Source organism: Lampris incognitus, chromosome 2 (assembly GCF_029633865.1).
Source record: "Lampris incognitus isolate fLamInc1 chromosome 2, fLamInc1.hap2, whole genome shotgun sequence".
In the NCBI taxonomy this organism is placed as follows: domain Eukaryota; kingdom Metazoa; phylum Chordata; class Actinopteri; order Lampriformes; family Lampridae; genus Lampris; species Lampris incognitus.
In genome coordinates this window covers 2,718,917-2,742,513 of record NC_079212.1, presented here as the reverse complement: position 1 = coordinate 2,742,513, position 23,597 = coordinate 2,718,917, and the positions used below count along the sequence as shown (strand labels likewise).

The following is a 23,597-nucleotide window of genomic DNA, read 5'->3' as shown; positions in this document are numbered from 1 at the left end:
TTTATTGGTGAAGGGAACAGAGGTGATGAGGAGGTGATGGGTAGGTATGGTGTCAAGGAGGGAAAGGTGGAAGGACAGATGGTGGTGGATTTTGAAAAAGGATGGAAATGGCTGTGGTGAATACATATTTCAAGAACGGAGGAACACAGGGTGACGTACAAGAGTGGAGGAAAGTGCACACAGGTGGACTATATCTTATGTAGAAGGCGCCATCTAAAAGGGATTGGAGACTGCAAGGTGGTGACAGGGGAGAATGTAGCTAGGCAGCATCAGATGGTGGTCTGTAGGATGACTTTGGAGACCAAGAAGAGGAAGAGAGTGAAGGCAGAGTCAAAGATCAAATGGTGGAAGTTGAAGAAGGAAGACTGTTGTGTGGAGTTCAGGCAGGAGGTAAGACAGGCACTGGGTGGTAGTGAAGAGTTGCTGGATGGCTGGGCAACCACTGCAGAAATAGTGAGGGAGACAGCTAGGAAGGTACTCGGTGTGTCATCAGGACAGAGGAAGGAAGACAAGGAGACTTGGCGGTGGAATGAGGAAGTACAGCAAAGTATACAGAGGAAGAGGTTGGCAAAGAAGAAGTGGGATTGTCAGAGAGATGAAGAAAGTAGACAGAAGTACAAGGAGATGCAGCGTAAAGTGAAGAGAGAGGTGGAAAAGGCATATGGTGAGTTGTATGACAGGTTAGACACTACGGAAGGAGGAAACGGCTTGTACCGATTGGCACTAGACAGAGGGACCGAGCTGGGAAGGATGTGCAGCAAGTCAGGGTGATGAAGGATAGAGATGGAAATGTGCTGACAAGTGAGGAGAGTGTGCTGAGAAGGTGGAAGGAATACTTTGAGGGGCTGATGAATGAAGAAAATGAGAGAGAGAGAAGGTTGGATGATATGGGGATAGTGAATCAGGAAGTGCGGTGGATTAGCAAGGAAGAAGTGATGGTTGACGGACAAGATCAGACAGGAGTCTCCATGGACGATGATGTTTGCGGATGACACTGTGATCTGTAGTGAGAGTAGAGTGCAGGTTGAGGAGAGCCTGGAAAGGTGGAGGTATGCACTGGAGAGAAGAGGAATGAAAGTCAGTAGGAGCAAGACGTGTGAATGTGTGAATGAGAGGGAGGACAGTGGAATGTTGAAGATGCAAGGAGTAGAGGTGACGAAGGCATATGAGTTTAAAGCCCCTAACATTTAGAAATTCATCTGCAGTGGACATATTTATTAGTTAGAAACTAACTGTTATATGCAGATGACGCTGGTCTTACTGTAGACAGCTGTATGTCCAACATGTCCACAACCTTTCTATTACATCCATCTGTATTTATCTGTTATTTTGTCTTTACTTGTAGAGTTGTTTGTGAATCTGTGTGGTTTAATTGTGATTTTGTGAGTCAGTTGTTTTTCTGTTCTCTTCCGTTCCTGTGGACTCTGCTGTCTAACAAACACTTGGTTGTATCTATCTATCTATCTATCTATCTATCTATCTATCTATCTATCTATCTATCTATCTATCTATCTATCTATCTATCTATCTATCCAGCTATCTAGCTATCTGTTTTCTTTCTTTTTTCAGTATACCTTCTTTCATATAGCCTTAGTCCTCTAGAGGGTGCTCTCTACTGGAATTCTGAGCACCCTTCGTCAGAGTTTTTACCAGATGTCTTCTGTCTGATGGTGGGACACGTGTGGTACTGTTCCAAGTTTGGTGGTCTTACCATAGTCAGGTACATATCCATTTCCTTTCTTGAGGACAAGGTGAATCCGATGTCCTCCTTTCCTGATCTGCTCCACAGCCTGACTGTGAGTCATTCCCACTGTACTGTTACTGTTAATCTCCACCAGCTGGTCGGAAACCTGGAAAACAACATAATATAAAATAAAATCTATATTTTTACCATTTTATGATACAAAATAATGACTGTGGAGTGGATTAGATTAAGTTTTACTAGCTGGTTGAGCTCCTGAGCTAATACTAAAACTATAGCATTATACAAGGAATAACAATTTATTAGTAAAGTGATAAACTATAGTATTATAGTCACCTACTACTACTACTACTACTACTACTACTTTCAGCTGCTCCCATTAGGGGTCACCAAAGCGGATATAGTATTACAGTACTAGAACCAATTTACAAATAAACTGATTCAGTAAGACTGTTAATTATGAAAAACAATTCTTCAAATTCCACTCAGATGTAAGATTCTGTTCAGGTTTAACAGTCATCTGGTATCACAAGATACAAACCATTGCAACACAGTTTAACCAGTGAGAAGAAACCAGTACCAGCTGATTTCTACTGACAACGAACCTGCAGACCAAACGTATTCTAGATCAATGTAAACATAATCAGGACATATACACTATATGGACAAAAGTATTGGGACACACCTCTTAAAGAGAGACTGGCATGCCCTTTCTGAACACGTTTTTTAACATTAGGAGTTTGAATCATAACCGAAAATAGGTGTGCTTTTATGAATTCAAAGCTACTGGCTACTGTCTTCCTGGGTGGGTGGGGTTGGGTACCACTCGTCACTTGTTATTTACAAAAAATGTCGGATAGCGAAAGGGAGATCCTCTGCGAGGATTACAGTTTCGAGGAGGAGGATTCGATGATACAAATAACTGTTAGATAGATAGATATTTATATAAATAGCTAGATAGACAGATGGATAGATAGATATATAGATAGGTAGCAATACATTGTAGGAAGATCGATAATAAAGTCTCAGCAAAATAGCACAAACTCGAGCCAAGTAGCTAGCAGGAGGGGGTGGAAGAACGGCTTCTCCGTGGTTTTATAGCCTCTCGCTACGGACACACCCTATATGCAAATTGACTGGTGCCTACGTATCCACTGGCACAATTTGTCATTGGACACCGTCTACAGTCAATCACAGATCTCTCTCGTGTGGCCACAGACGCGCTGATTTGGTCACTGAATTTCTCCATGGTCACATTCCAACTCTGAACATAGCCCATCAATAGGACTTTTCAGATTTTGATGTCAGTACCACTTTAATCATTGAATTCAGGTGTTTCATTCAGACCCATTGCCACAGGTGTATAAATCCAGCAGCTAGCCATGCAGGCTGCATTTACAAACGTGTGAGAGAATGGGTCGTTCTGAAGAGCTCAGTGAATTCAAGCGTGGCGCTGTCATCGGATGCCTGCCACCTTTGCAATAAGTCAGTTCGTGAAATATCTTCCCTGCTGATATTCCACGGTCAACTGTAAGTGGTATTACTGAAAAGTGGAAGCGTTTAGGAACAACAGCAACTCAGCCACGAAGCGGCAGACCACGTAAAGTCACACAGCGGGTTCAACGAGTGCTGAGGTGCATAGTGTGTAAAAGTCGCCAACACTCTGTTGACTCAATAATTGCAGAGTTCCAAACTTCCTCTGGCATTAACATCAGCACAAAAACTGTGCACCAGGAGCTTCATGGAATGGGTTTCCATGGCCGAGCAGCTGCATGCAAGCCTTACATCACCAAGCACAATGCCAAGTGTCAGATGGAGTGGTGTAAAGCACGCTGCCACTGGACTCTTGAGCAGTGGACACGTGTTCTGTGGAGTGATGAATCACACTTCTCTGTCTGGCAGTCTGATGGACCAGTCTGGGTTTGGTGGACGGCAGGAGAACATGACCTGCCTGACTGCATTGTGCCAACTGTAATGTCTGGTGGAGGAGGGACAATGGTATGGGGTTGTTTTTCAGGGCTTGGGCTAGGCCCCTTAGTTCCAGTGAAGGGAAATCTTAATGCTTCAGCATACCAAGACATTTTGGACAATTCTATGCTTCCAACTTTGTGAGAAGTTTGGGGAGGGCCCTTTTCTGTTCCAGCATGACTGTGCCCCAGTGCACAAAGCAAGGTCCATTAAGACATGGTTGGGTGAGTTTGGTGTGGAAGAACTTGACTGGCCCGCACAGAGCCCTGACCTTAACCCCATCGAACACCTTTGGGATGAACTAGAACAGAGATTGCGAGCCAGGTCTTCTCATCCGACAGCAGTAGCTGACCTCACAAATGCTCTTCTGGATGAATGGGCAAAAATTCCCACAGACACACTCTGAAATCTTGTGGAAAGCCTTCCCAGAAGAGTGGAAGCTGTTATAGCTGCAAAGGGGGGACCAACTCCATATTAATGCCTATGGATTTAGAATGAGATGTCATAAAAACTCCTGTAGGTGTAATGGCCAGCTGTCCCAATACTTTTGTACATATAGTGTATATGAGTGTGTGTGTGTGTCTGTGTATACCTGGATCTTCTCGCTGTGCTGTGCTGGTCCTCCCTCCATCAGTCCCAGCACATAGAGCCCCATGTTGTACTCACTGCCCCCCCGCAGGGAGAACCCAAAACCTGTAGGACCTCGTTCTAAATCCACACTGTAGAACCTGGGATCACCCTGAGAGAGAGAGAGATGAGAGATCACATGATTTATCACATCATCAGTATATTGATTATCATTACTATCATGTTTTCATCAATCAACCAGTCTATAATAGATAGATCTTTATGATGCACTCTTCAATTCACTGAGCTTTTCATACTTTCAGCTGTCTGGATGTGTGAGGTCAGGGATCAGGACCTACTACTACTACTACTTTCGGCTGCTCCCGTTAGGGGTCGCCACAGCGGATCATCCGTTTCCATTTCTTCTTGTCTTCTGCGTCTTCCTCTGTCACACCAGCCACCTGCATGTCCTCCCTCACCACATCCATAAACCTCCTCTTTGGCCTTCCTCTTCTCCTCTTCCCTGGCAGCTCCATATTCAGCATCCTTCTCCCAATATACCCAGCATCTCTCCTCCACACATGTCCACACCATCTCAATCTTGTCTCTCTTGCTTTGTCTCCAAACCGTCCAACCTGAGCGGTCCCTCTAATATACTCGTTCCTAATCCTGTCCTTCTTCATCACTCCCAGTGAAAATCTTATCATCTTCACCTCTGCCACCTCCAGCTCCACCTGCTGTCTTTTCGTCAGTGCCACTGTCTCCAAACCATATAACATAGCTGGTCTCACAACCATCTTGTAAACCTTCCCTTTAACTCTTGCTGGTACCCTTCTGTCACACATCACTCCTGACACTCTCCTCCACCCACTCCACCCTGCCTGCACTCTCTTCTTCACCTCTCTACTGCACTCCCCGTTACTTTGGACAGTTGACCCCAAGTATTTAAACTCATCCACCTTCATCACCTCTACCCCTTGCATCCTCACCATTCCACTGTCCTCCCTGTCATTCACGCATGGGTATTCCGTCTTGCTCCTACTGACTTTCATTCCTCTTCTCTCCAGGGCATACCTCCACCTCTCCAGGCTCTCCTCAACCTGCACCCTACTCTCACTACACATCACAATGTCATCCGTGAACATCATTGTCCATGGAGACTCCTGCCTGTCTTAACTCATGCCTGAACTCCACACAACAGTCTTCCTTCTTCAACTTCCACCATTTGATCTTCGGCTGTGTCTTCTCGCTTCCTCTTCTTGGTCTCCAAAGTCATCCTACAGACCACCATCCGATACTGCCTAGCTAAGTTCTCCCCTCTCACCACCTTGCAGCCTCCAATCCCTTTTAGATCGCGCCTTCTACATAAGATATAGTCCACCTGTATGCACTTTCCTCCACTCTTGTACGTCACCCTGTGTTCCTCCCTCTTCTTGAAGTATGTATTCACCACAGCCATTTCCATCCTTTTTGCAAAATCGACCACCATCTGTCCTTCCACATTTCTCTCCTTGACTCCATACCTCCCCATCACCTCCTCATCACCTCTGTTCCCTTCACCAACATGTCCATTGAAGTCCACTCCAATCACCACTCTCTCCTCCTTGGGTACCATCTCCACCATGTCGTCCAACTCACTCCAGAATTCTTCTTTCTCGTCCATCTCACACCCAATTTGCGGGGCATATGCGCTGATAACATTCAGCAATACACCTTCAATTTCCAGCTTCATACTCATCACTCTGTCTGACACTCTCTTCACCTCCAGCACGCTCTTGACATACTGTTCTTCAAGACAGCAACGTACACATTTTGGACAGAGAAGATAGATGGTTTGAAAGAGGGGTGAAGGAAGTCATCTATGCGAAACTGGAAAAACCATCCCTCAACAGAGGAGGAGGTCTGCGACACCACCTATCTCCCACTTACAATGCCGTCCTTTCATCTCTACCCAGGAGACTCAAGAAGCCTAGCCTCCAAGAACAACAGTCGGTCACTAACGGCTCCAACGACTCTCATGACCACTGAACAATGAAGTTGAAACTAACACCCTCAATGACCGTCGCTGCTAAACAAATGCAAATCAATAGCTCCGATGGCGACGGGCGGTCATCATAACATATACAGTGGCCTGGCGGCCTGTCCAGGATGTCTCCCCACCTGCCGCCCAATGACTGCTGGGATAGGTTCCATCCATCCATCCATAATGGATGGATGGATGGTCAACATATAGCGATGTTTCTACATTCATTTGGCGCAATTGCTGTAATAGTAACCCTGCGCAGTAGCAGTGGACAGGTGGGGGGAGAGAGTGGAAGACTTGGGGAGAGCTTATTTATCCAGCACCAGCTGTAGGGTGCAACAACCACCACCAGGTGGCACATGTTAGCAGTCCAGACCAGCCCGTGTATAGAGAGAATCTGGCCATCCTTTGATCTATGCAACACATGCTGTGATTGGCTGAGAGCCTGTCACATGCTTGATGGGCACCATGTTGCCTACCAACGTCTGGCTCTGTCATCATGATGTTTCAATGATTTTTCCTGTCATTTCTCACTGATTTGTAGCAGTTGAAGGAGAAATTGAGTGTTGTGTGGCTTGGGGCTGTTCAGTTCAGCTGGAACAAGGCCGTATGACGCATTAATTTCCACAGGATGCACAAAGGAGGGCAGTTTGGACCGTGAAGATTCGCAGGCTGGGCTGGCCCCCCTCAGCTTATTCCTACTTGTGCTCGGTGAGTTCATGTCAGTGTTTACGATTTTTCGATAAACTAACTTCCCTAGAGCAATCTGAGAGTCTGTAAGGTACTGATGTGTGGATGTGTGGAAATCAGTTGTGTAGCACATCCAAGCCACGTGTAACCGTTGATAGAAATCAGGCAAATGTAAACGGTGTCAGATTGTCATATAGGATGGACTGAGTGACAGGCCTGAGCCTGAGCTGAGGCAGTGTGTGGGTAGTGTTGAGATAAACTAGACAAGAGGCCCTGATACAGAACTGATGCTGCACTGGCTAAAACTCGAAACAGGTAGGCCTGATATTTCTCAAGTGTCCCTGATATTATTGCTCATTATCATTCACTAGTAGCCTACTGAACGTTGCAAAATATGTAATACTGGTACTGATTACCAGTTTACCCACCACACCAGTAGTGAAGTGCAGTGTTTCCCAACTCAGTCCTCAAGGAACCCCTATCCTGCAGATTTTCTTTGCAACCCTGAATAGGTACCTGTTTGTAGTTATTCAACCAATCAGCAACGAATTATGTCAAATGTTGCACACCTTGCATAATTAAGTGCTGTGAGATAATTGGTTGAGTAAGTACAAGCAGGGCTACCTATGCAGGGTTACAATGAAAATCTGCAGGATAGGGGGTCCTTGAGGACTGGGTTGGGAAACGCTGGTGTAGTGGATAAAAACTAAAGTCTCTGGAGTAAATTCTTTGGGTTGAAATCCGCATGTAAGCAGCAGAGACCCCTGCCCAGTGCCTGCGACTGTGTTATGACCGCTGGTGGGTTTCTTCCTGGTCTCATCACCTTCATCATGGACTGACAAAGTAAAACACGTTATTACCACAGCCTCTGCTCCTGATCTGGTGTTAAACCACCTACTCTGACTACTGGTACACAATGGTAAAAACATTTCTGGTTCTCTGAAACCGGGATTGAAATGATGGAAAATCCATGATTTCTGGAACCCTAAGTACCAGTACTGAATGATGTAAAACACATAACATGCCTCTCAAAATTATTTATGCAGTGATGTGGCCTTAAAAGGCCAAACCCCTTTCTCAATAGTGTCAATATGTTGTCTAAATGTTTAATCTAATAAATTCTTGTTTCCTCTAAGTTGGGGTCAAAGTCTAGTAATAGAAATTAACAGAGTGATCCATTCATGCTACATTACACCCACAAAACAGGGTAAGCTGTGAGCCTCATTTTGCCATGTGACCAATTAATAAGGTGACAGACACAAAAGTCATGTTAAATTCTTATTTAACAGTTGTCAGTAGTGAGGTGACTTTCGGTCAGTTATCTCATTAAGCTGGTCACATGACATAACTCATTAAGCTGGTCACATGATACAACAACTAATTAAGCTGGTCACATGACATAACTCATTAAGCTGGTCACATGAAATAACAAGGCTCATAGCTTATCTGGCCATCCTTGAAGCACTCCCTATTATATGGAGTGCTTCAATTGTCCTCCTGATTTCTATTACTGCACTTGACCTGTGACCCCCGACTTAAAGCAACATGCATTTTGACACTATTCAGAAAGGGTTTGGAGCTCTTCTGAGGCTGTCATTAGCATTTTTAAGACTTGCATACCACTGCATGAATACTTTTGAGAGGCACTGTAATTTCTGGTGCGTACTGGTCTTGAATGATGGAAAAGACATAATTTTTGACACTCTGACTACTGATAATAAGTAATGCAAAATACACAATCTCTGATACTCTGAATACTTGACTGAATGTTGGAAAATTCAAAATTAATGATACTCTTTGGTACTCAATGATACGATGTACATCATTTCTGGTATTCTTCATAACACGGAATGATGCAAAATACATTGTGCATCATTAAATCTGAAGTTGTGTACAGAAAATACCATAATCTCTTATTCCCATAACGGCATGGGCTGTTTTAGACGACCTTGCATTTTGTGACGGGAGTCCAGCAGCAATCACATTATCCATAAAGCCAACTTGTAACATTAAATGTAATGCACCTTCGACGCTGTAAGTTTTTAAACTTCCTTGTCTGCCTTTCTTTGTTTTGTGGTGTTGAGATAGTTGGGCTTTCTTGGTGAAATCAGTGATCCTCTCCAAGACTGCACCAGGCAAGTGGGATGTTATTTGCTGGAGTAGTTGGTCAGATTTCTCCTGAACTCCTGAACTCCTTCAGAGGAACACCTCCGAGCCACTGGTTCAGATATGTGGACGACACATGGGTCAAAATCCAAACACAAGAGGTGCAAGCGTTTACCAAACACATCAACTCAGTGGACAAGAACATTAAGTTCACAAGGGAAGACGTAAAGAACAACAGTTTGCCCTTCTTGGACTGTGACGTCCACATTGGGGGAGACAGGAGCCTCCACATTGGGGTTTACAGGAAACCTACACACACAGACCAATATCTACTTTTTGACTCACACCACCTTCTGGAACACAAACTGAGCGTCATCAGAACTCTGCAACACAGAGCTGACAATGTGCCCAGCAGCACTCGGGCCCAACAGGAAGAACACAAACACCTGAGAGGAGCTTTAAAAACCTGCGGCTACCCCAGTTGGACCTTTGTGAAAACTGCAACACGTTCCAAAAAGACCAACCAGAGGAGCGACGAGGAGAAAAGGAACAGAAGGAAGAGCACAGTCATCCCATATGTTTCTGGGGTCTCCAAGAAACTCAGGAGAATTTCCAACAAACACCGCATCCCGGTATACTTCAAACCCAGCAACACACTCCCACAAAGACTGGTTCATCCCAAAGACCGTGTACCACACACCCGGAAAAGCAGTCTGGTGTATGCTGTACAATGCAATGAGGATTGCTCTGACCTATACATAGGAGAAACCAAACAACCACTACACAAACGGATGGCCCAACACAGAAGGCCACACTCCTCAGGACAAGACTCAGCAGTCTATCTACACCTAAAGGAGAAGACACACTCCTTCCAGGACAGCAACGTACACATTTTGGATAGAGAAGATAGATGGTTTGAAAGAGGGGTGAAGGAAGCCATCTATGTGAAACTGGAAAAACCATCCCTCAACAGAGGAGGAGGTCTGCGACACCACCTATCTCCCACTTACAATGCCGTCCTTTCATCTCTACCCAGGAGACTCAAGAAGCCTAGCCTCCAAGAACACCAGTCGCTCACTAACGGCTCCAACGACTCTCATGACTCTCAACGACTCTCATGAATGGAGCACTAACGAAGTCGAAACTAACACCCCCAACGACCGTCGCTGCTAAACATCGGATCACAAAGAGCCACGCATATCAATACCTCTGATGACAACGGGCGTTGCTAAACATTGGAACACAAAGAGCCATGGACATCAATAGCTCTGATAACGACTCCAAGGGGGTAAATATCTGAGTTTCATCACCAGCCAGTCAGACTAGCTTGGTCTAGTCAGAAAGTCACGAACTGATGAAGCCTCTTGGATGAGAGGCGAAACATGTTCACGGATATATACCAAGTCCAGTTGCACTTGATTCAACTCCTTTGGATAACCATGACCTGGATGAATGAGAACATTCACAGACAGTGCTGCAACAGCTGCTGTACATCCTGTTGCATCTGTGGTGAGTATATGCTTAAGGCTCAAAGATGTACCATGACTGCACCTGGTACTGATCTGTCTGTTGTCTCTGACATAATGATGATTGCCACTTGTCTGTGAATTTGTGTATGGTCTGGGTAGATTGTAAAAACTGAATTGCCCTTCTGGGATAAATAAAGTTGTCTGAATCTGAACTTATTAAGGAAGTTTATGAGCTGTACTTCAGATCTAAAACTGGTGACCAAGAGAAACCCTGGGCTCCTCACATTTGTTGTGCAACATGTGCAGTCAACCTGAGAGTTTGGCTCAGAGGTACTTGGAAGTCAATGCCATTTGCAGTCCCAATGATATGGCGAGAACAGAAGGCTCACGTGACGGACTGTTACTTCTGTCTGGCCAATGTATCTGGCTTCTTTACTAACAATAAGAAATCTATTGAATACCCCAACCTGCCTTCAGCCATGAGACCAGTGCCCCATGATGACAGTTTGCCAGTGCCGAAGCCACCAGAGACATGGAGCCTAGATGAGGCAGATGAAGATGCCACAACGCATGAACCAGATGTGGAAAATGACACTGATCCAGATGTTGAACCTTTATGCCTGGTTATCCTCATCTGATAACACAGCCAGAATTAAATGACCTGGTCAGGGACTTGGATTCGTCAGAAGCTAAAGCAGAACTACTTGGTTCAAGATTGCAAGGATGGGGTTTGCTGTCACCAGGTACAAAAAAATTCTATCTTTCGGGACCATCAAGAACATTTGACCAACTTCTTTATGCAGGTTGACAACCTCTGTTTCTGCACTGACATTGTTCGTGGCTTTTGGTTGTGTGCACGACCCACAACAATGGCGTCTTTTTATAGGTTCGTCAAAGTTCAGCCTGAAAGCTGTCCTGTTGTAACAGGACAATGGTAATGTCCACCCTTCAGTACCCACTGGCTCTGCAGTACACATGAAAGAAACTAGAGATGTCCCGATACCACTTTTTCACTTCTGATACCGATACCAATACCACAGCTTTGGCTATCTGCCGAAACCGATATCAATCCAATATTTTGTTTTAGTCTTATACTACTACTACTACTACTACTACTACTACTACTACTACTGCTACTACTTTCAGCTGCTCCCGTTAGGGGTTGCCACAGCGGCTCATCTGTTTCCATCTCTTCCTGTCCTTTGCATCTTCTTCTGTCACACCAGCCACCTGCATGTACAAATAATAATAATAATAAATACATGGAAGCACTTTGCTTATGATAGCCAATTACCCACCTAAAACCATCTGACTCAAATGGAGAACAAATACTTCCCCAGTATATAGTCCACAACAACAGTTGGTTATGAAAGACTGCCACTCTTTATTCAAACACTACAAAAATCAAAAACAACAAAAAAACAACAAAAAAACAAAACAAAAAACAGGTCCTGTAGTACTTAAAGCGACCAACAGGTTTAAAGTCAAAACAATTGAAACAGCAGCATTCAGCATTGTAAAAAAAAAAACACGTGCAAAACTGTCCCTTACAGTGCAGCTATGTGTAGATGGCAGTGTAAAACACAACTTAAGCATGTATAACATGCCAAATAAATAACACAACATTAACAAACACCATTTAAACTGACTTTACTGACCTAGCTGCCTTGTTTTCAAACTGACTTTACTGACCTAGCTGCCTTATTTTTAAACTGACTTTACTGACCTAGCTGCCTTGTTTTCAAACTGACTTTACTGACCTAGCTGCCTTATTTTTAAACTGACTTTACTGACCTAGCTGCTTTATTTTCAAACTGACTGTACTGACCTAGCTGCTTTATTTTCAAACTGACTTTATTGACCTAGCTGCTTTATTTTCAAACTGACTTTACTGACCTAGCTGCCTTATTTTTAAACTGACTTTACTGACCTAGCTGCCTTGTTTTCAAACTGACTTTACTGACCTAGCTGCTTTCTTTTTAAACTGACTTTACTGAGCTAGCTGCTTTATTTTTAAACTGACTTTACTGACCTAGCTGCCTTGTTTTCAAACTGACTTTACTGACCTAGCTGCCTTATTTTTAAACTGACTTTACTGACCTAGCTGCCTTGTTTTCAAACTGACTTTATTGACCTAGCTGCTTTATTTTCAAACTGACTTTATTGACCTAGCTGCTTTATTTTCAAACTGACTTTATTGACCTAGCTGCTTTATTTTCAAACTGACTTTATTGACCTAGCTGCTTTATTTTCAAACTGACTTTATTGACCTAGCTGCTTTATTTTCAAACTGACTTTACTGACCTAGCTGCTTTTTTTTTAAACTGACTTTACTGACCTAGCTGCTTTATTTTTAACAATTGTGAAAATAAAACAAAAATCATGTTCACAGGTGCCATTTCTCTGTAGCAAAGCTCTTGAACATGTGAAGCTTGCTCACATAACCATGAGGAGCAGATTCTTCTTTAGGAACATGAGCTTTTCAGCAGTCTCCGCCGTCAGCCTGCTCCTTCTTACATCAGTAATAATGGAGGCTGTGCTGAAGAGCCTCTCACTCTACACTGGTGCAGGGAGCACAGAGACATGTAGCTGCCCTGGCTGCCAAGGACGGCAGTTGGTGCTGGTTGGCTTTCCAGTAAAGCCAGGGATTGTCCCACCGTGGAATAACTGCCTCGCTGAGGTAAGTCTGCACTTGACTTTGTGCACTTGTGTTATCCGCTCATACATATGCGACTAATTGGCTACTACTGTTGTTACCACTTGACACGCTGCGCCGCTTAACCAGAGGTGCACGGCACAGGAAGTGCTAATATGAAGAAGAAAGCCAGAAAGATGACGAAGAAGATGATGAAGAAGAAATAATGTACAAGCATTTGGGCGATGGTTCCCCATGGTTACTGAAGCAATCTGTGACCAAACGCTTTATGTATGCCAAAATGTCAGGAATATGTCGTGTGTTTTTTGCGCTTGGAGAGCAAAGACGTGGTTACGTATGACAGGGTGTCGAGAGAGGAGGTGTGGTATTGTATGAGGAAGTGGGGAGTGGCATAGAAGTATGTAGGAGTGGTGCAGGATATGTATGAGGGAGGTGTGACAGTGGTGAGGTGTGCGGTTGGAATGACAGATGGGTTCAAGGTGGAGGTGGGATTACATCAAGGATCGGCTCTGAGCCCTTTCTTGTTTGCAGTGGTGATGGACAGGTTGACGGACAAGATCAGGCAGGAGTCTCCGTGGACTATGATGTCTGCGGATAACATTGTGATCTGTAGCGAGAGTAGGGAGCAGGTGGAGCAGAGCCTGGAGAGGTGGAGGTATGCACTGGAGAGAAGAGGAATGAAAGTCAGTAGGAGCAAGACAGAATACCTATGTGTGAATGAGAGGGAGGACAGTGGAATGGTGAGGATGCAAGGAGTGGAGGTGACGAAGGTGGATGAGTTTAAATACTTGGGGTCAACTGTCCAAAGTAACGGGGAGTGCAGTAGAGAGGTGGAGAAGAGAGTGCAGGCAGGGTGGAGTGGGTGGAGAAGAGTGTCAGGAGTGATGTGTGACAGAAGGGTACCAGCGAGAGTTAAAGGGAAGGTTTACCAGATGGTAGTGAGACCAGCTATGTTATATGGTCTGGAGACAGTGGCACTGATGAAAAGACAGGAGGTGGAGGTGGAGGTGGCAGAGGTGAAGATGATAAGATTTTCATTGGGAGTGACGAAGAAGGACAGGATTAGGAACGAGTATATTAGAGGGACCGCTCAAGTTGGACGGTTTGGAGACAAAGCAAGAGAGACAAGATGGAGATGGTGTGGACATGTGTGGAGGAGAGATGCTGGGTATACTGGGAGAAGGATGCTGAATATGGAGCTGCCAGGGAAGAGAAGTACTCCCCTCATGATGGAGCCCCACAAGATGCTTATAGGCGTGTTGACTAGTTTCTCCTCCCCTCTTTACCAGCGCCCCACACACGAGTATTTTATTTTCAAAAAAAGCAACAAGCCCAACTCGGCATGGCTGCGTCACATGAACAGTATTAGTGTAACTAAGCTACTCACTGAAATAAACAACTGCTTACATGGACAGACTATCAACTACACTACAAGTCTCGCTTTGGTCCTGGTCATAACAGCTGTTCAATTTCTCTCTGACAGCTCAGTGGTCTGCAGTGACCCCCTGCCCACATACGCCCCTCCCTGAGCTGCTGTCAACAAGATTAAAGCACTCTTCTGCCACCTAGTGCCTACAGTTAGCAAGTTCAGTTCCCCCTTTTTTTTTGGATTTTCCCCCTTTTTTTCCTCCCTAATTGTACTTGGCCAATTACCCCACCCTTCCAAGCCATCCCAGTCGCTGCTCCACCCCCTCTGCTGATCCAGGAGGGCTGCAGACTACCATGTCTCTTCCGATACATGTGGAGTCACCAGCTGCTTCTTTTCACCTGACAGTGAGGAGTTTCACCAGGGGGACGTAGTGCCTGGGAGGATCACGCTATTCCCCCCAGTTCCCCCTCCCCCCTGAACAGGAATCCTGACCGACCAGAGGAGGCGCTCGTGCAGCAACCAGGACACATACACACATCCAGCTTCCCACCCACAGACACGGCCATTTGTGTCTGTAGGGACACCCGACCAAGCCGGAGGTAACACGGGGATTCGAACCAGCGATCCCCATGTTGGTAGTCAACGGAATAGACCGCTATGCTACCTGGACGCCCGCAGCCCCCCTCTTTACCAAGCAATTGCGCCCAATGAATGGAGTGACATCTGTATGTGTTAACACAGTAGCTGAACAAAACACCGTGTGTGTGCATGTATGTGTGTCACCCTCACCTTTGACCTTCCTCTGCTCCCCCTCCTATTTCTGCTGTCAGCATCAAACTCCACTGCCTCAGCCAGGCTGGATGTATCTGAAAAAGAAGAGAGAAAGGAGAGAAGGAGGGAGGAATGAGAAGAGGGGGGGAGGGTAGATGAGAAAGAAAAGAAGAAATTCATTAAAATGAAGATCAACACCGGTTCGAGTCCCCGTGGTGCCTCCGGCTTGGTCGGGCGTCCCTACAGACACAGTTGGCCATGTCTGTGGGTGGGAAGACGGATGTGGGTATGTGTCCTGGTCGCTGCACTAGCGCCTCCTCTGGTCAGTCAGGGGTGCCTGTTTTGGGGGTGGGGGCTGGGGGGAATAGCGTGATCCTCCCATGTGCTATGTCCCCCTGGTGAAACTCCTCACTGTCAGGTGAAAAGAAGTGGCTGGTGACGCCACATGTATGGGAGGAGGCATGTGGTAGTCTGCAGCCCTCCCCGGATCAGCAGAGGGGGTGGAGCAGAGACCGGGACGGCTCGGAACAGTGGGGTAATTGGCTGGATACAATTGGGGGGAAAATCCCCCCAAAAAACATTTTAAAAAATGAAGATCAACATTTTTTGACTTAATTATCTTGAAGGGTCTGAACGTTTCTGAGGTTGTGGTGACGGACGTCGCTGTGTCCGATCACTCCTGTCTTTTCTGTGAGAGTACTATCTCCGGACACACAAATGTCCAAACAGAGGTAATCACAAAACATCATATCGCTGAGAGCACCACTGAAATATTTATTCAGGCTTTCCACACCCGCCCTCTCTCGGGTCTCGGTCAGTGAGCTTCTGGATAATTTTAATTCTAAAAGTACAGATGTTATCGATGCTATTGCACCTGCTAAGGTGAAGGTGGTCTCTGGTAAGAAGAGCTCACCATGGAGATGTGCCACGCTGGTCAGAATAGAAAAAAGAGAGTGTCGTAAAGCTGAACGCAGGTGATGAAAAACAGATCTTACTGTTCATAATGACATCTATAAAGAGAGACTGTGCATTTATAATTTGGAACTGAGAAATGCAAGGCAGTCTTGTTTCTCTGACATCATTGCCAAAAACAATAATAATGTACGTGCCTTGTTTTCTACTGTCGACAGGCTAACAAACGCCCCAGCGGCAGTAGCCTCTGAATTTCTACCTACCAGGGCCTGCAATGAATTTGCCTCCTCCTTTAACGACAAAATTCAGAAAATTCGACAGGCAGCCAGTGCCTCCATACTAGGTACAGGCCATGTGTTGTTCCTAAATCCACCTAAAATCAATTCAAATAGGACGTCACAATTTGATCCCATCAAACATCTGAAATCCTCCTGCTGCTGCCTTGATATTTTGCTAACAGGCTTTTTCACAAATGTTTCTAATTGCATCTCCTCAGATCTACAAGTTGTCAACACATCTCTTCTCTCAGGTCTCGTCCCACAGGCCCTGAAACCTGCAGTCATCAAGCCGCTCTTAAAAAAGAATAGTCTAGACAATTCACTGATGAACAGTTATAAGCCCATACAGGGGCAGACTGGGAGTGAAAAAAGCTGTGGACCTTTTGATTCAGACCAGCCCACCAGCCCCTCAGCGATACGCCAACCCCCACACAAACCACCGGGAAAACACCCGGCGCTCCAGATGGCCAGTCCGCCATTGGGCCCATATCAAACCTCACGTTTCTAAAATGATTGTAAAAGCTGTTTTCCAGCAGCTCAACAACTTTTGGGCACTAAACAACACTTTCAATGTCTTCCAGTCAGATTTCGACCACACCAGACTGCTCTTGTTAAGATCTTTAATGACATCCGCTTAAACAGACAGAATCTAAGTCCTGGTATTATTGTATCTCAGTGCTGCATTTGACACAGTTGACTACAACATATTACTGGACCGATTGGAAAACTGAATGGGACTTCCTGGCACAGCACTAAACTGGTTTGAATCTACTTAAAGGACAGGGACTACTTTGTGTCTATAGGTAATTACAAAGCTGAATGTACAAAAATGATCTGTGCAGTTCCCCAAGGCTCCATTTTGGGGCCGCTTCTGTTTAACATCTATATGCTCCCACTAATCCAGATTATGGAAAACAACAAAATATGTTACCATAATTATGCAGACGACATGCAGATTTACATAAGCATATTGACAGGGGACTATACTCCCATACAAACACTGAGTAAGTGCATTGAACAAATCAATGATTGGATGTCCCACAATTTTCTTCAATTAAACAAAGATAAAACTGAAGTAATTTTCTTTGGAGCCAAGGAAGAACCACTAAAAGTCAGCACTCAGCTACAATTGGTAATGTTAAAAACCACGAACCAAGCCAGAACGCTTGGTTGGTGTAGTCATGGACTCGGACCTGCCACATTAAGACCATTACAAAGTCAGCCTCGTCTCACCTGAAGAATATATCAAGAATTGAAGGATTTTTGTCTCAGCAGGATTTGAAAAAACCTGGCCATGCATATATCTTCAGTCAACCAACTACTGTAACGGTGTCTTTGCAGGTCTTTCTACTGCTGGCACCAGTATTCATCACTATTTTCCTCCTATGTGTCACAAAGCTTTTTCATAAAGATATGGAAGGCAGTAGTGGGATCACAATGTGTGACTATTTCTTTCTTTTTTTACATGGTGATGTGGTCGTGTGGCTCAGGTCCTGGGCTGATCCAGTGGTGTCTGGACACTGCTTGGCATCCTGCTCATCATATTCTTCATACATTTTATAAGGCCATTACAATTGTGTTATCCCCTTTCAATGTTGTATTCAGTAAATTGTGTAAACACAACATCCACTGCACGCTGTCCGTCTTGGGAGAGAGATCCTCCCCTGTTGCTCTCCCTGAGGTTTCTTCCTATTTTGTCTCCTTGTTAAAGAGGTTTTTTAGGGAGTTGTTCCTTATCTGATGAGAGGGTCTAAGGACAGAATGTTGTGTTGCTGTAAAGCCCCTCGAGGCAAATTTGTGATATTGGGCTATACAAATAAAACTGACTTGACTTGACTTTAGGCTAGATGGAAGCGTCTTCAACATTCGAAGGTTCCAGGCAACCACCAAGTTGTCAGCAGTGCAGGTCCTTGAGCAGCAATACGCCGATGACTGCGCTCTTGTAGCTCACACACCAAAGACCTGAAAACCATCCCTGCTCCAGTTGTGAATGCCTACAGCACGCTGGGTCTATTCAGTCAACACCACCAAGCCTGAGGTGTTATGCCAGTGGAGGTCCAGCCCCCCACCCACTATGCCTGTCTTCACTCTAGAACACCAACCACTCTCAGTTGTTCCATCTTTCAAATACCTGGGCAGCATCCTTTCTGAGGGCTGCAACACTGAGGACGAAATTCACAACAGAATCAAACAAGCCTCTGCAGCCTTCGGCAAACTCCAACGTAAGGTCTTCCAAAACAAACGCCTCCATCTGCACACCAAAATTGCCATTTACAAAGCCGTCTGCATCACAACTCTCCTATACAGCTGTGAAGCCTGGGTCACATACAGCCGCCACCGCATACAGCTGCCACACACCTGTGTGCCTGTGTGTGTGTGATACCTACTGGTGTTGGAGCGTGGTTGAACCGTGAGTCTCAGTGTGTTTCCAGCCCTCCTCAGGATCTGGGCAAGGTCACGGTGGGGCAGAGAGACCACCGGCCGTCCCTCCACTGCCTCCAGCTGGTCACCAGGTTGAATCTGTCCACTGCGAGCAGCTGGACTTCCTCTACGCACCGTCACAAACCGATGAGACAACATAGAGGAGGCTGGAAAGGAGGACAGGAGCTGTAATCTCACATGTTGGAACAGTTCACAGCAGAAGCCATTATACATGTTTTTAGACCCCTCCCCCCCAACACACACACACTACATACAAGCATTACGTCAGAGTTCAGTTTCCAACAAGAACAGCAAGAGCTCTAGCTCTCTCCCTCCCTCTCGCTCTCTCTCTCCCTCTCTTTCTCTCTCTCTCTCTCTAATCATAAATTCATGCTGGTTTAAATATTTTAGCTGCTGCTGTATGCTTGTACCACAGCAAGGCATTCTGGGAAGTGGGAAGGATGAGAATGGAGGGATAGTAAAAAGCTAAGAGAAACAGAAGAAGGACCACGGTCTATTTGTGAGAAACATCGGAACCAGAGAAGTGATGAAAGCTAAAACTCAGCGAGAGAGAGAGGGGGGGGACAGAGAGAAGAGAGAGACACAGAGAGAGAGATGGGAAGGGTGTAAAAAGTGAGCGATGACGGGGTGGAGTCCAGGATCATTGTCAATTTGTTGCCATGGTAACAGTGCCTGTTGACAGTCAGGTAGTTGTAAATCTGTTGAAGTGGTCTCTCAGTACCAACTGCATCCTGAAGAAGGCACAGCAGAGACCGACTTTCCTGAGGCGTCTCAAGAGTTTTGGTATGAGCACCAAAACTCTGATGGACTTTTATGGCAGTAGCATGCAGTCTGTGTTGACAGGCTGCATCACAGTGTGTGTTGACAGGCTGTATCACAGTGTGTGTTGACAGGCTGTATCACAGAGTGTGTTTACAGGCTGCATCACAGAGTGTGTTGACAGGCTGTATCACAGAGTGTGTTGACAGGCTGTATCACAGAGTGTGTTGACAGGCTGTATCACAGTGTGTGTTGACAGGCTGTATCACAGAGTGTGTTGACAGGCTGTATCACAGTGTGTGTTGACAGGCTGTATCACAGTGTGTGTTGACAGGCTGCATCACAGTGTGTGTTGACAGGCTGTATCACAGAGTGTGTTGACAGGCTGTATCACAGAGTGTGTTGACAGGCTGTATCACAGTCTGTGTTGACAGGCTGCATCACAGAGTGTGTTGACAGGCTGTATCACAGAGTGTGTTGACAGGCTGTATCACAGTGTGTGTTGACAGGCTGTATCACAGTGTGTGTTGACAGGCTGCATCACAGTCTGTGTTGACAGGCTGCATCACAGAGTGTGTTGACAGGCTGTATCACAGAGTGTGTTGACAGGCTGTATCACAGTGTGTGTTGACAGGCTGTATCACAGTCTGTGTTGACAGGCTGCATCACAGAGTGTGTTGACAGGCTGCATCACAGTGTGTGTTGACAGGCTGTATCACAGTGTGTGTTGACAGGCTGTATCACAGTGTGTGTTGACAGGCTGCATCACAGAGTGTGTTGACAGGCTGCATCACAGTCTGTGTTGACAGGCTGTATCACAGTGTGTGTTGACAGGCTGTATCACAGTGTGTGTTGACAGGCTGTATCACAGTGTGTGTTGACAGGCTGTATCACAGTGTGTGTTGACAGGCTGCATCACAGAGTGTGTTGACAGGCTGCATCACAGTCTGTGTTGACAGGCTGTATCACAGTGTGTGTTGACAGGCTGTATCACAGAGTGTGTTGACAGGCTGTATCACAGTGTGTGTTGACAGGCTGCATCACAGAGTGTGTTGACAGGCTGTATCACAGAGTGTGTTGACAGGCTGTATCACAGTGTGTGTTGACAGGCTGTATCACAGTCTGTGTTGACAGGCTGCATCACAGAGTGTGTTGACAGGCTGTATCACAGAGTGTGTTGACAGGCTGTATCACAGTGTGTGTTGACAGGCTGTATCACAGTGTGTGTTGACAGGCTGCATCACAGTCTGTGTTGACAGGCTGCATCACAGTGTGTGTTGACAGGCTGTATCACAGAGTGTGTTGACAGGCTGTATCACAGAGTGTGTTGACAGGCTGTATCACAGTGTGTGTTGACAGGCTGTATCACAGTGTGTGTTGACAGGCTGTATCACAGTGTGTGTTGACAGGCTGTATCACAGTGTGTGTTGACAGGCTGCATCACAGTGTGTGTTGACAGGCTGTATCACAGAGTGTGTTGACAGGCTGTATCACAGTGTGTGTTGACAGGCTGCATCACAGAGTGTGTTGACAGGCTGTATCACAGTGTGTGTTGACAGGCTGCATCACAGAGTGTGTTGACAGGCTGCATCACAGAGTGTGTTGACAGGCTGCATCACAGTGTGTGTTGACAGGCTGTATCACAGTGTGTGTTGACAGGCTGCATCACAGAGTGTGTTGACAGGCTGCATCACAGTGTGTGTTGACAGGCTGCATCACAGTCTGTGTTGACAGGCTGCATCACAGTGTGTGTTGACAGGCTGTATCACAGAGTGTGTTGACAGGCTGCATCACAGAGTGTGTTGACAGGCTGTATCACAGAGTGTGTTGACAGGCTGTATCACAGTGTGTGTTGACAGGCTGTATCACAGTGTGTGTTGACAGGCTGCATCACAGTGTGTGTTGACAGGCTGCATCACAGAGTGTGTTGACAGGCTGCATCACAGTGTGTGTTGACAGGCTGCATCACAGAGTGTGTTGACAGGCTGCATCACAGAGTGTGTTGACAGGCTGCATCACAGAGTGTGTTGACAGGCTGTATCACAGTGTGTGTTGACAGGCTGTATCACAGTGTGTGTTGACAGGCTGCATCACAGAGTGGTTTGGCAGCCGGACTGCTCAGGACTGCAGACTGCTGCAGAAGTCTCTGACATGCTACTACCACACCTCCATAATATTCACACCACCCGCTGCAACAGGAAAGCCCAGAACATCATGAAGGACACCAGCCACCCTGCTCACGTTCTGTTCTCGCTCCTTCCACCTAGAGACCACTAGTCTGTGAGCTTCTGGACTAGCTGATGTGGCTGTGTGGTGTTGTTAGAGCGCTCAAGGTGCTTGTATATGTAGTGGAGCAGAATTAGTGTGGATCCTGGACCCCCTCTTGGTTCTATGTGCAAACTGACTAGTAAATATCATGATGTGACTAGTAAATATCATAACATGACTAGTAAATATGATGTGACTAGTAAATATCATGATGTGACTAGTATATATCATAACATGATGAGTAAATATAACATGACTAGTAAATATGATGTGACTAGTAAATATCATAACATGACTAGTAAATATCATAATTACTAGTAAATATGACGTGACTAGTAAATATCATAACATGACTAGTAAATATGTGACTAGTAAATATCATGATGTGACTAGTAAATATTATGATGTGACTAGTAAATATCATGACGTGACTAGTAAATATCATGATGTGACTAGTAAATATAACATGACTAGTAAATATGATGTGACTAGTAAATATCATGATGTGACTAATAAATATGACATGACTAGTACATATCATGTGACTAGTAAATATGATGTGAGTAGTGAATATGTCACTAGTAAATACAATATAACTACTAAATATCATAACATGGCTTCTAAATATGCTAACATGACTAGCAAATATCATAGTATAACTAGTAAATACCACAACGTGACTAGTAAATATCATGATGTGACTAGTCAATATTATTATGTGAGTAGTAAATATCATGACTAGTAAGTATGATGTGACTAATAAATATGACCTGACCAGTAAATATCATGTGACTAGTAAATATCATAGTATAACTACTAAATATTATGACTAGTAAATATCATGATGTGACTAGTAAATATTATGTGAATAGTAAATATCATGGCTAGTAAATATCATGATGTGACTTGTAAATATCATAGTAAACTAGAAAACATCATAACATGACTAGAGAATATCATGATGTGACTAGTAAATATCATAACATGACTAGTAAATATCATAGTATAACTAGTAAACATAACATGACTAGTAAATATCGTGATGTGACTAGTAAATATCATAACATGACTAGTAAATATGATGTGAATAGTAAATATAACATGACTAGTGAATATCATGATGTGACTAGTAAACATCATAACATGACTAGTAAATATGTGAATAGTAAATATCATAACATGACTAGTGAATATCATGATATGACTAGTAAATATCATAGTATAACTAGTAAACATCATAACACGACTAGTAAATATCGTGATGTGACTAGTAAATATCCTAACATGACTAGAGAATATCATGATGTGACTAGTAAATATCAGCAGGTGTTAGTTACTGAATGGTACTGATTAACAAAGTAAGTGAGTCAGAGTTAGCCTGTCCTGCTTCTGGACAAATCGACGCTAACTGCTAGCCCATGCAGACCAGCAGTCCCAACAGTCATCCTGGCTGGCCTTTGTTCCCTTGCACAGTGAATTTTTTTGTTGGATATATGTGTTAGTTTAGATATATGTGTTAGTTGGTATGTGTGTTCTTGTAGTGTTTGGATATGTGTTTTGTGTTTGTGTTGCGCTGCTGTGGGTTGGGGGAAACAATATGTCATGACAAATGACAAA

The 23,597-nt window shown here is 44.8% G+C and overlaps 1 protein-coding gene across 1 annotated transcript in view; it reads right to left on the bottom strand.

The window, feature by feature from the left end:
- The window catches only part of magixa (MAGI family member, X-linked a), a 106,589-nt gene that overhangs the window by 3,263 nt on the left and 79,729 nt on the right, over positions 1–23,597 (bottom strand). The window contains exons 17-20 of the mRNA XM_056274205.1: positions 18,899–19,099; positions 15,340–15,416; positions 4,263–4,409; positions 1,712–1,850 (exon numbers count right to left, since the gene is read on the bottom strand). Of these exons, the coding sequence (XP_056130180.1) occupies positions 1,712–1,850; positions 4,263–4,409; positions 15,340–15,416; positions 18,899–19,099 (564 nt within the window). The remainder of the gene's footprint in view (positions 1–1,711; positions 1,851–4,262; positions 4,410–15,339; positions 15,417–18,898; positions 19,100–23,597) is intronic.